Genomic DNA, 13,211 nt, shown 5'->3' with positions numbered 1-13,211 from the left:
GGAAAGGTGAGGAGACACCTGAGAGGGAACCCTGGCTGTCTGATTAGGGTGTGGAATGACAAGGAGCTGAAGCAACAAGTTTACACAGGGTTGAAAGGCTCTTCCTCATTGTGCAGGGGCCCCTGAGGATTGAGAAGGCCCAGGACCAACATGCACCAGGGATAGGACTCCTGAGCAAATGCAAAATAAAATGGAAGCCATGACTGAAATACTGGTGGGACCAAAATAAGCCAAGTACTCAGAGGGCCCTCTGGCCAGGGCCGGAACTAGGGACAAGCAGAAGAGTCACGTGCTTAGGGCGCAACGTTTGAGGGGCGCCAGGCACGTACCTCATAAGCAGCCAACCCATAGGGGGTGCCGCTCACACGGCAAATCGTATAGACGCAGGCTGGTCTGCGCACGCGCGTCCTCGTTTGCGCCCGGTACTGTCTCGGGCATTTTCCAGAAGCTACATATTGATAGACTTGGTTTAGAGAGTGCAGCGAGGGTACTGCTGCAGGCTGCACTGATTTCTGTCAAGGTATGCACAACCTATATATATAAATATATATAACAATAGGAGCCCAAAGCAGATGTCTGTCTCTACTGAGACTGCCCCCCCTACAGAAATGTGCACGAAACACAGCTCTGTGCCCCAGTTTCAGCCATTAGGGCTTCTCACAGGCTCACTCTACACTTGCACACCTCCTCAGCGGCCCCTTTTAGGAGGAGGTTCTTCCTGCGCTTACCACGCCCAGTGATAACTTAATAAGGCGTGGCTTCCCAGCTAGGCTCCAACTCCTGCGCTCTGATTGGCCCTGGTTATAGGAATGAAGGGAACGCCTAGTAGGGGCGGGAGTTGGAGAGAGTTGCAGGATCGCTGTCCCTCAGTCTAAGCCGGGAGGCTGGAAAGGGAAGGATTTGCTGCTTTTGGCTCCTGTCATCTGGGGGATCGCTGGGAAGCGTAGGGCTCGCTAGGACTGTACAGTTGTGCGTCTGTCTGGGACTTGGCAAAGCCGGAGTTGTGTGACAGGGAATAACACTGAGGAAAAATCCCGGGCACGGTATGGAGCCGTGAGGAGCCCCCGGGAGTAAGGCGGATAATACAAAGCTGGTTTCTGTGCCAGGGGATGGCAAGTGCGGATACATAAAGGAGCTTTCTCCGGGATCGGATTTAGCAGCTGAGGGCAAGTTTCGGATCCACGTTAAGCCACCTGTGCGGATGGAAGGGCTCCGGCGTCTTCTCGGGCTTTTGCTCGTTCTCTATCGTCTCTGCTCGGCGCTGGGAAAGAACTTGGAGCCGGTCACATGGAACTCGCAGAACCCGCGGTAAGGGGCGCCTCTAACCTGTGTCCCCAGGGCTCTGACATCTACTGCTTTAGGCCGCTGAGGATGCTGGGACTTGTATTTCCACAATCAGCTGCTCTTTCATATCCTCCCCCCCCAAATGTTCTCAATTCTTTCAAATCCCCCCAAATGTTCTCAATTCTTCTAGTGGCTCCCCCAAATGTTCTGATTTTTTTCAAATACCCCCCCAAATGTTCTCAATTCTTTAAAATACCCCCCAAATGTTTAGATTTTTTTCAAATACCCCCAAATGTTCTCAATTCTCCCCAAATGTTCTCAATTCTTCTAGTGCCCCCCCCCAAATGTTCTGATTTGTTTCAAATACCCCCCAAATGTTCTCAATTCCTTCAAATGCCTCACAAATGTTTTGAATTTGGTTGGGGTGCCCCTCCTGTGGCTGCATTGCCCCTAAACCCCAAAGGCTTGCCACAGGCTGCCGGGAGTTGTAGTAATGCAACAGCTTGGACATTGGTGCTGTAGCTGCACTATAAGCCGCTTCACACTACAGCTATTATTATTTTTATTAATCACAATAATGTGCCTGTTTGGTTCCAGCGGCATGGAAATCGCATCCAACTGATTGTATGGTATTACTGCTGCCCTCGGAGACATCTGGAAAGTCTGACCAGTATAGTCGCAGCTCCCTGCTGCTTTTTTTTTTTTTGCAATTTCCATGCAACTCAGACCAACAGTGCAATTGCCCCAGTACCCTGAAGTTGTCCGTCAACTGCAATTCCTTCCCATGACCTGCTCAACTGCATAGTGGAAACCAGTCACATAACTAGAATTATTTTTTAAGACCCCCTTAAATTTTGAGAAGAGGGCATTATCAGTGGCCCCCGTAGCCCTCCTCCCAGCACTGACTGGGTCGGTTTCCTTTCTAGTGTGAACGGACTAGTGAAACTGTCATAGAAGTAAATGGGGTTTCAATGGTCCATCTAAGTGGCCGGTTTTGTCTGTAGAGGCCTTGTGTGGAAATACAGCTTCCATCATTCCCAAAGGGCAATGGCTGAATGTGTAACCCTCACTGTTAGGGGCTTCTGAGAAACGGCCACTGAGAGGAAGACTGGCTGGCACTTCCAATCTGTGTGTGTGTATAGGCCCTTCTTATTACTGCCTGTTATCTTCCATTGCATCTCATATCTCGCCCGTTCCTCCTTGAGAAACAGTACAAATGCCCCCTTGCCTCTGCTTTCCCTTCTGTTTCCTTGGCACTCCATTAATAAGCCCAGTGTGAGCTTTTCCATAACTCCCGTGTATTGCTGAGGATGCAGACGCTGGCACTTTCGGAGAAAGAATGAGCAATACAACCTTTCACGTTCCTCTCATCTGATATAGTCTGCATGCAAGAGCTCACCATCTTTCTATAGCATTCTGCTTCTTTTGTTTAATAAAAAAAAATCAAATGTTTTCCCCTCTGTACAGTCTATATTCCTATCTATCAATATGTAGAAAAAATATATATTTACTTAGTGATGTAACGTGAGGGAATAAGAATTGTCAGTGTTCTGCACTTTCTTAGGTGGCGGTAGAAAGGTCAAATATATATATTTAAAATCGGATCTGCCTTGACTTCTCTGAAATTGAAGCTTGTGGTTGGGTGTGGGATCTCTTTGTGTCCTTGTGCAAGGGAGCTTACACTCTGGGGATCTGTGTGAAATTTACATGGAAAATGGATATATATTGGACGAGGAATCTGTTAAGAACTGTTAAGGTAGCCTGTGCTGTACCTTTAGTGGTGTCCCACTTAAGGTGACCTCTAAATATTGAATAGGGTTTTTTTGCTATCTATGCACTATGGGGTCCTATATATACGTGTGTTATTATATAGACTTAAAGGGGCAGATTTATCAAAGTGTGAATTTAAAACTCGCTTTCCATTCATTCCTATGGGATTTTTAGGATCATATTTACCAATATTTGATAAATATGCTTTTGAAAAACCCCATAGGAATGAATGGAAAGCGAGTTTTTCTGTGGTGAGTTCTAATCTCACATTTTGATACATCTGCCCCCAAATAAATAGATATTGAAAGGCAAAGTTGTCTGTTGGTTTTCATACCTTAAAACATTTTTTTAAATGATGTCCTTCTGATTAGACAGATAGGCTTTTTATTTCTTTAAGAAACAAAGTATTGGGAGTCTAGGAAGTCAAGTGCTAAAGAAATTTGTAGGGAAAAATGAATAACTATATGTAATAGTGTTATGAGCCAACTATTGCTAATTAGCTGCTACGTCTGGGAGGTTGGTAGGACTTTGTTTGAGTGTACAAACTCTCCCCAGGCACAATCTAAAAGGCCGCTGTGTCGTTTGCCTACTGTACGACTTGTAGAACAAGTTGCATTGGGAGCTGCATGAAAATGAGCCTGGGGCAATCCTATAAAACTACTGTTTACCATGAATTGGGGGCACAATAATGTTCCTTGGAGTGTGGAGCATAACAAGAGCTCTGAATTTAATTGGGCCTCTTGTAGTAGCCCTGCTGAGGCCATTTGTAATGGGGGGGAAATGCATTATGTCAGTGGAGTTGTGATGGCTTTCCCTTGGTGATAAGACCTATCCCACCCCCATCTTGGTCTTCGTTTATCAAAACCTTTTTTTTTTTTTTTTTTTTAAGAGGAAACCTCTCAATCCTGTGTACTTAAAACAAAGTGTCATTTTGCCGTCTTCTTAACTTAACTGGCCGGCAGGAAGAAACCCAGAAAAGCAAGAAAGACTCAAATCTGTCATATAGAAACTTGCGTTATCTACTCCAGTTCTGTGTGCAACAAAGTAACTGCTAAGTCATGGCTGGTGGTTGAAATTTTGGCCGTTATTTTTTTTTTTCTGTGTTGTCTCCTGACCGCAATATTAGGGTCTCTAAATGCCTGACGATATATATGTAGAAAATTATGATTTGGTACAGCATTTTGAGGCTGGTTATTTGGAAGTGGCCTCTTCTGTTGTTGCTTTTCTGCTGCAGGGCCCAACATTTAGCTTTCTTGCAATAGTTGAGGATGTGGAAATTTTCAATGAACTACTATATATACTACCCTGGGTGATGCTTTTTATTGCCTTTCCATCTTTTTTTGTTGTGGCATCTGTGCACTCAATTGTTGTCTGTAACTTTGGCTCATCAGTGAGCGGAGATAAAAGTCATGGAATCTACAGTTACGTTCTCATTTGAGCCGTAAGTTCCAGGGTTTCAGTCTTGGAAGTAAATGCATCTTTCTTCTGCTTTGTCCTCGTTCTGTTGACCTTCAGTCACTGGCAGTGGTCTCCACGTCACACTGAAGTGCTGTGGATGTTCTGCCTTCAAGAGAGAGAATCGCTCCGGGCTTGCTGCTAAAAATGCATGCCTCGAATTTCCAGTTTCTTTGTTGCCTGTTGTACAGCCATATTTTTATTTATTTATCTTGTGTTGCTCGCAGAACCTTGCTAGACAGCAGGGAAAAGATGCTGATAATGTTGCTCTGGAGAACAGGAGGCAAAGCCATTACTTATCATTTGGCTTCACCTATGTCCAGGAGAGTGAAATCCTGAAAGCAGGACGAGTTTGGGGGTTTTCTGTATCGATCCCATTTAGAAAGTGAACAGCAGAGTCCACACTAATGTAACGTTAGACAACTGAAGCCTTTACCTTGAAGGGGCCTTTGTAATTGCTGTGACTGAAAGTAAACCACTTCGCTGCCAGAGGGAGCTGTGCCTGGTTGAGAAGAGTGCAATGTTGTTCCGTTTGATAGTAAGCTGCTTTCGTGGTTGATGGTTCAAGTGATGTCATGATATCGTTTTTATTCTGTTATAACGCGCCATTAATGTATAGCCTCTACCGCTGTGTGGCCCACCATGGCGCAGGCACTTGTTTCCTTTTAATTGAAAATAAGACTGTAAATGTCGGAGAGGATTGCTTGACCCTGGAATATTCACTCCGCATGTAGAACTAAGGCAGAGTAATCTGCATTTTATGTTAGTTTAGGGTCACATTTGCTCAGGCTTCTGCTTATGAAGTGCTAACTTGTAGCCCCAGCGATGCTTATTGTGTTTAAAGTCGTTTGGGTTCTAGTACACAGTCTGTGAGATGAAAAAAAGGCATTTAAGCTTACTGAGGTGTGCCCCATGCATTGTGCCATACCCAAATAGAGATAGCTACTCCATTCTTAGTTGTGTGGCTTATTGGCATAGTGTTTCATTACATCATTGGGAATATATGCTTTTATAAGTACAGCAGGGAGGTCGCACTCTTGACATTTATCATAGTCACGTCGTCCCTCTTATAAATAATACAACTTGCCAAAAACACCGCTCCTTTTATTTTATCTCCTGACAACCTGCAGAGTAATTTCTATAAAACAAAAAAACAAAACCCTCATGTGAATATAATGGTAGCAGATGCTAGTGAGCGAATTAGAGTAGTTCTGCGTTATGCCACCAGCTTCCCTTGGTTCGACAAGAAAATGACCTAATATATTAGAAAGCTTCCATTCTCTCCCACTGTGGATAAATCCGGCCTCCGGCAAACATCTAAACAAAAGATCACCCTTCTAGTCTGTCATTTCAGCTTTAATATCTTGATGTCTTTGGGCTTTGCAAGAACAATGGCGCAGTAATATCATTAGTTAGTACTTATAGGGGTATGTTTCATTCCACCTAATTAAACTGAAGGACTCTGACAGCAGGGGCATCTGTGATTGTTACTTCATTGCCCAAATACTGTACTTATACAGAGTATTTGTACTCCCACAAACATAACCTTTATGTCCTAGATCATTAGGCACATTGAAAGTTTAGCATATGTTTTAAAGCAAATCTCTTCTAAAAAAAAAAAAAAAAAGCCAACCTTGCATGATTTTTTTTTTTTTTGTTCCCCTCCTTTACACTTTAATGGAACTCATTTTCCATTCCCAAAATGGCCACTACTTAGATAATATCCAGACGCAAGCTCCGGCTTTAATTGTCCAACGGTTTCACAACCACGAAAATAAATGTCTTTTTCTTCAGTAAACAAAAAGGAATCTGTACATAAATACATTACATTCGCTGTACATTAATTTTTGTTATGTTTGGCAACCACAATCAGATCAGTAAGAATTTTTGCATTTCAGACTTGTCTGCAAACAGTTTGGGGCTCGGTGGGTTTTTAACTTTAGAGCAAGTATTTTGTAAATGGGCCCCCCCCACCCACATCTCTTCTTTCTCGCCTATTATGATTTAAACGCTTATTGGGTGCTATCTCCTTGCGCACTTAATTAGCGAAGATTTATTTTCAAGCTGCGCCGTTATGATCGCCAGGTTTATAAAAGCTTAAGTAGAAAGTGCTTGCTTACGACGGGCATTAAAGTTTAAATACGGTTTATGAATATGCTACTTGGCTTTTTATTGGGCTTTTTTTTTATTATTCCTGGGTCCCAGGCACCTGTTTTTAATCAGCTAAATATTTCACCAACATTCGTTTCCTTGGGTCTTTAAAAAAAATGAGAATTCTGGATGTTAATTAAACCTCCGATTTGGTGCAGACTTTAGGTTTTTGTATAACTGTTCCATGCTGAACAAATAGTCATTTTAGCTGCTAACCCACAAGCCTTTGTGTCCCTCTGGCACTGAAAGGGTAAAGCTATAAGTCCCGCACCCCTTGTAAATTCCATGTTCTTCTTTCCCCAATTACAGCCTATCACTATAATAACGTTCCAATGTGCAGCTCCCGGCTTTCACTTAAACACTGGATAAAATATATATATATCAAACCCCTAAAACCCAAAATGTTTCCTTTAGGTGTTGAGCCTTAACCCTTTACGGATCAGGCAGGGATGCTGCTCCCCCGAGCTAGATAATCGGTAGGACAAATGAGACTTCGTGTAGAGTAGGCACTCTGTGGGTTTAAGCAGTGACATTTCTGCTGCCGTTGCGGTTTTTTGTTACAATTGCGGTAAATAAGACAATAGGCTTCTTGTAATTACCCTGTGCTGCGTTAGCAGTGTGTGGCAGAAGCCTTGCGAATCGTTGCTCTAACAAGAGCTCATTTGCAGCCGTAACTATTCATTTCTCCCCCCGCCCATATTTCACTCGGCAGCACCTGGATTTAATGGCTTCTGCTTTCATTTACTTTGCTCAGGTTTATTCTCTATACTCTGTTCTTCCAAAATGCTTTTGCATAGCAACAAAAATTATACAGCGCTCTGGGACTGACAGATTAATATTCGGTGTGTCATTCTCGCAGGTAGGGAGCGCTGAGGGATAAAAAAAAAAAAAAAATTCCTACTTCTCTACAGAGACGAAATGCAATAAGGCAACCCGGGGGGTGACGTGCCCACCTCCCCCTGGCACGTTCTTCTGTAAGAGGATGTGACAGGCTCCACCATGCAAAAACTCCTTGCAAACGCTTCACGGAACGCTCTCAGGCTGAGACCTGCAATATTGTGTGTACAGCTTGAGACTTATGCTGAACAGGCCTGTATAATGTCGCCTCCTGCGCCTTGGTCTCAAGAGCTCAGCCATGTAACGTCCTCTATTGAAAGCATTCTCATGAATGAACTCACTTCTCCGGCCCATCAGTTTACATATGGGGGAGTTAATGTTTAAGTTGGGACCTTCCAAACGGGGGACAGAGAGCCAAAACTTTCTTTCCAACTTGAAATATTAATTATTAGGTAGTTATAAAGCCCCCAAAAGTACAGTTATCGGATCCATTACCTGGAAACCCATTATCCAGAAATTACCCTCCCATAAAGCCCATTATAAGCAAATAAGTCTGTTTAAAAATGATTTCCTTTTTTTTCTACAGTACCATGTACCTGATCCAAACAAAATTATAATGAATCCTTATTGGAGGAAACAATCCTATAAATGTTTTAGTTAGTGTTTAAATTATTTTTTTAGTACACTTATTAAAGTATGTAGATCCAAATTACGTAACGATTCCTTATCTGCAAAACCCCGGGTCCTGAGCATTCTGGATAACAGGCCCTATCCTGTACTGTATAAGGGTGTATATACGTCACACATACAGATTCCATACAAGTACTGACCAGTAAGAATTGCCTAATTATAAGGCTTCAATAAGCTACCAAGAAAGTTGTTGGGAAAGTCGGACCGAAAACTTAACTGAAATCCGACTCTTTTTAAACAACGCAAAAATATCAACAACATTATTATAGGTAGGAAATGACAATTTGGAAAACAATAAATAAATAAAAACAATAAGGGGAATGTGCTAGTTTTATAGATTGCCTGCACTGAAATAAAATCATAGGAAAAAAAAAAAAAAAAATTCTGGATTTTCTCATTCATCCCTGTATAATTTATACGCCCTAAATATCCAGCTTTCCCAGTTAGGGCCAGAAACCGATTATATAATGCATGCAGTGTTGTTGCAATAGGACTCATTGTATTTGCTAACTGTAAGGGAGTGCTCCTGTGCTTGAATTATAGAGTTATAGAGCCACCCCTCAACTATTTTAAGAGTTTTTAGGCGTGCAGTCTCGTGGCACTTTGATTTAACGCCTTAACTTTTTTTTTTTTTAGGAAGTCTCCGCCAACACATTATTGTAGATGGAGTCTCATAGTAAGCTATAAGTATGGCACAGGATCGAGCACTGGGGTTACATCTGTGTCCGGTCCTCATAGGGGCTTTCCAGTTTCCAATCACTCACGGACAGTAGTTATATGCTTTGAAGTAATGGGAGGACAATTTGAATTTTGTAATTTGCCTTAAAACGTGTGTTTTTTAGATGGTTTGAAACGCGTGGGGGAAAAATGGCCAAGACTCTACCGTGTACCCTAGCCTTAAGTAATGCGATTGCTGCTGCACTAATGGCCTCAAACAATTAAATAATCCAGTTTACGCTCAGTGCAAATTGACAATAGCATCGTTAGCAGATATAAGCTAACGACTACAAAACTCTTAATGAACGTCTTCTGTACACACATATACTGAGAAACAAATAGTAAGTCCGGAGTCTGCATGCAACTATTGCTGGGAAACTTTTTTTTTTTTTTTTTTGGGGGGGGGAGGGATTCCTCTACAGTTGCTTGTAGCCGATAACACTTTTGCTGTTCGGAACCTTGATTTTATCAAAATTGTTGATAATTTGGCCACAGGAGGTCTGAACTATTAAAATAAAAAAAAAAAATAAAACTGCAGTTGTAATTTGTAAATTGGAATAATTTTTGCGGCTGTTACACTGTCAGAGTGAGATGAAGTGTGAATCTTAATTAGTAGATTTCAGTTGAACGTACATTAGGGATATTGATTGTACCGGGCCCTCGTTTTCTTTTCCAAATATCAGTGTTTTTTTTTTCCACCGGGTTTCTCTCCCGCGCTGCTGAGTTTATCTATTCAGCATCTCCGCTGTTTGGGACTCATCTTTCACTCCTTATTTTTACTGCCAGAAAGACTTGAGCACTTGGCGAGGGCCGTGTCTGCGTGAGGCACTTGATTCACGTAGCCCCACAGAAGCGCACAGTGCAATTCTCCAGAGGTGGCCCTTCATAGCTGGAACACACAATCCACTTTCTGAGCAAAGTCTCTCCTGTTAGGGGAGTTTCCAATACTGGACCCAGCAGCAGAAAGCATATTCCGAGGCAGGAAAAATGTTTTACTGAAAGTTGAAATAACTGGTATTAAGTGAACTCATCTAACTGCAACTTACTGCATGGCTGTCATTGCAAATTGTTAAAGGGGTGTTCACCTTTAAGTTAACTTTTAGAGGCCCATTTATCAGTGGTCGAATTTCGAATTCATTTTCTAATTTATTTTTTTTTTTTTTGTATATACTCGAATTGGAGGTCATTTAAGAGTCTAAAACTCTGACGAATAGTACTGACTCGAAAACTTGTAACTCTTGAAACTTGAAATATGCCTAAACTCGATTCGAGTTTTTTCTCCTGAAAAAAAATTCGAATGTCAGGAAGGCTATTAACATCTTCAAATGGGTCATTGGACCTGACTTGTACATGAACTCGGTTTTAGGTGGCGGATAGTCAAAATCGAATTGTTCCATGGGTCAAGGTTTGATAAATTTCAAATTCGAATCGAGTTTGGATTATTCCCAATTCGAAAGTGAGTTTTGACCAAAAATAAAAAATTCGAATTCGACTTTACTATTCGACCTTTAATAAATCTGCCCCTTAGTATTTTATTGAACTTTAAGAAACTTTTCAATTGATCTTCTTCGGACTCTATCCAGCTTTCAAATGGGAGTCACTGACCCCATCTAAAAACAAATGATCTGTAAGGCTACAAATTCAACATTATTTCCACTTATTACTCCTCTTTCTATTCAGTCTCTCTCCTAGTCATATTCCAGTCTCTTATTCAAATCAATGCAGGGTTGCTAAGGTGATTTGGACCCTAGCAACAAGATTGCTGAAATCTGGAGAGCTGCAGAATAAAAAGCTTAATAATTCAAAAATCTCAAATAAAAACCAATTGCAAATTGTCTCAGAATATCACTCTCTACATCTTACTAAAAGTTAAAGGTGAACAATTTTAAGCAGGGATCTAGACCTTCGTGTGTCTGGATACTTAATACTGCGAGAATAGAATGAACCTGTTTAATGGAAACAATCTTCGTTTGCTCAGTGGCTAAGGTCTGGCTCATTTTGTTATATATTTGTGGTGTCTCATCTGTGCATTTGCCAGTGTGCTCACCTTGTCATAGACTTCTGCTTATAGCAGGCACATTACTTTACATTGGACACGGCATAGGTGAGATTCCCTTTTCACGCCAGTTCAGCCATTTTCCAGGATGCTCTTTGTCTCTGCTTCCAGTGAAGCGCAAGCACTTGCGTCTTAGACCTGCGTCTGGCTTGGCTCAGACGTTACGTTGGTAACTAGGTTCTGTAAATCTAAAGCTATTAACTCCTCCAGCAAGTGACCATACTTAAAGGACCAGTAACATCAACATTTTTAAAAAAAAAAACATTGAAAAGTAAAAAAACGCGAAGACAAATGAAACTTTCAAACCGACAGTCTTTATTAAGAAATAACTTACCGATACTCCACTTCGTGCGGCACTCGATTTCTCCTCCCTGGCTATCTCCTATAAGGAAGGCAGGGTGGAGAAATCGAGCGCCGCATGATGGTTTGCTTTCTGAAGAGTAGCGCAAGTGGAATTTCGGTTATATAAGTCATATGACTTTGCGACTTGAAAGTTTAATTTTGTCTTTTTTTTAATTTTTTTGATGTATTCTAACTAATTTTTTTTTTTAAAAAAATTGATGTTACTGGTCCTTTAAAGGAACAGTAACACCAAAAAATGTGTGTGTCTAAAGAAATTAAAATATAATGTAACGCTGTCAATCACTGTTAAAATTTCTGTGTTTGCTTCAGAAAGACTACTATAGTTTATTTAAACAAGCTGCTGTGTAGCCATGGTGGCAGCCATTCAAACTGACCTGTGCCTTTTCTCCTTTTTTTTCCAGCTTGAATGGCTGCCCCCATGGCTACACAGCAGCTTGTTTATATAAACTATAGTAGTGCTTATCTGTTATCTACTGTGTATCCTGTGCTTGAATGGCTGCCCCCATGGCTACACAGCAGCTTGTTTATATAAACTATAGTAGTACTTATCTGTTATCTACTGTGTATCCTGTGCTTGAATCGCTGCCCCCATGGCTACACAGCAGCTTGTTTATATCAACTATAGTAGTCTTTCAGAAGCAAACACAGAACTTTTACCAGTGCATGGCAGCAGTACATTATATTTTAATTTCTTTTAGACAATTGGTGTTACAGTTCCTTTGTTGGTTGGTATGTAGTGTGTAGTGGTTCAGCTCTCCTGTTTAGAATCAAAACTGGTTGCTAAGGTGCCAGTGACCACAGCAACCTTTGAGTGGTTTGATTGGCAGGCTGGAGGGTGATTAGGAGAGGGGCTGAATAGAAAGAGTAATATTTTCGGGAGTGTTGCTCGCATGGGTGATTTCAGGTTATATAGAGGAAGAAAAGTGAATATGGCCTTAGTATACATCCCATTCTTACATCGTCTCTATGTTTTGTTGCACACTTATCGACAGGTTAAGCAAACATAATTAAAGGCTATTTCGTATTAGTACGTTGAAAGCAGCAACTGTGACAAACAGCAGTCTGGGAGAAGTGTACTTTGTGCAGCATTAATGATGTATCATTTAGTTTATAGCCCTCGCCCCTTTTTCTTGAATACCACTGGCTGTGTTAATACGTCTGAAAACAGGAATTGATGGTCAATTTAGGAGAGTGTACTTGCTGGCAAAATAAATCTTGCCCTTTCACATGCTGAACAAGTAACAATAAACCATGGTGGCCTATGGTGTGATACACATGAGCAGTCACAAGGCTTTCCTGATTTCATCTTTGTGTGTGTGTGTGTGTGAGTGTGTGTGGATCCACTATATACACACACACACACACATATACAAATATATTATGTGCATGTGGGTGTTCACATTGTGCATTGGCGTGCATCAATAATTTCAATTCACTTGTGTGTGTTCCATTAATAACACAGTTTATTTAAACACCCATTCATGTAATAGTTAATAAATTGTGTGTGCTCCGAGAGGCTCTTGTTTGAGGCGGTCTCACCCTAGTTAACCTTTGGTGATAGCAACATTTAAACAGTAATTTATCTTTCTGGGGAAAAAAAATAACATTCTTATCAGCAGCTGAGTGCATGTCCAAATACTCATGTGCCGGTCCCTGTTATAGTTACAGCGTGTGTTAATGCTCTGTCAGACACAATCTCTTATCTGGAATAATTTACCCATTAAAAATCAATGCAGCTGGGATCTCTTATTTATTTATTTTTTCAGCGCATGGCTTTCTATAGGTCTTGCTGTAGGCCAGCTCTCATCCTCAAGATGTTGTTGGACTACAGCTCCCAGAATCCTCCTGGCGTGCGATCAGAGCTAATATATTGGCACCCCCCTTGCTG

General features: G+C 41.4%; 1 protein-coding gene across 1 annotated transcript in view; it reads left to right on the top strand.

The window, feature by feature from the left end:
• The first annotated feature begins 1,201 nt into the window (after positions 1-1,201).
• efnb1.L (ephrin-B1 L homeolog) overlaps positions 1,202-13,211 on the top strand; it is a 58,374-nt gene continuing 46,364 nt past the window's right edge. The window contains 1 exon segment of the mRNA NM_001087479.2: positions 1,202-1,308. Coding sequence (NP_001080948.2) covers positions 1,202-1,308 — 107 coding nt within the window.

Source organism: Xenopus laevis, chromosome 8L (genome assembly GCF_017654675.1).
Source record: "Xenopus laevis strain J_2021 chromosome 8L, Xenopus_laevis_v10.1, whole genome shotgun sequence".
Classification (NCBI taxonomy): domain Eukaryota; kingdom Metazoa; phylum Chordata; class Amphibia; order Anura; family Pipidae; genus Xenopus; species Xenopus laevis.
The sequence above is the reverse complement of the archived record's forward strand: the minus strand, read 5'-3'. Positions and strand labels throughout refer to the sequence as shown.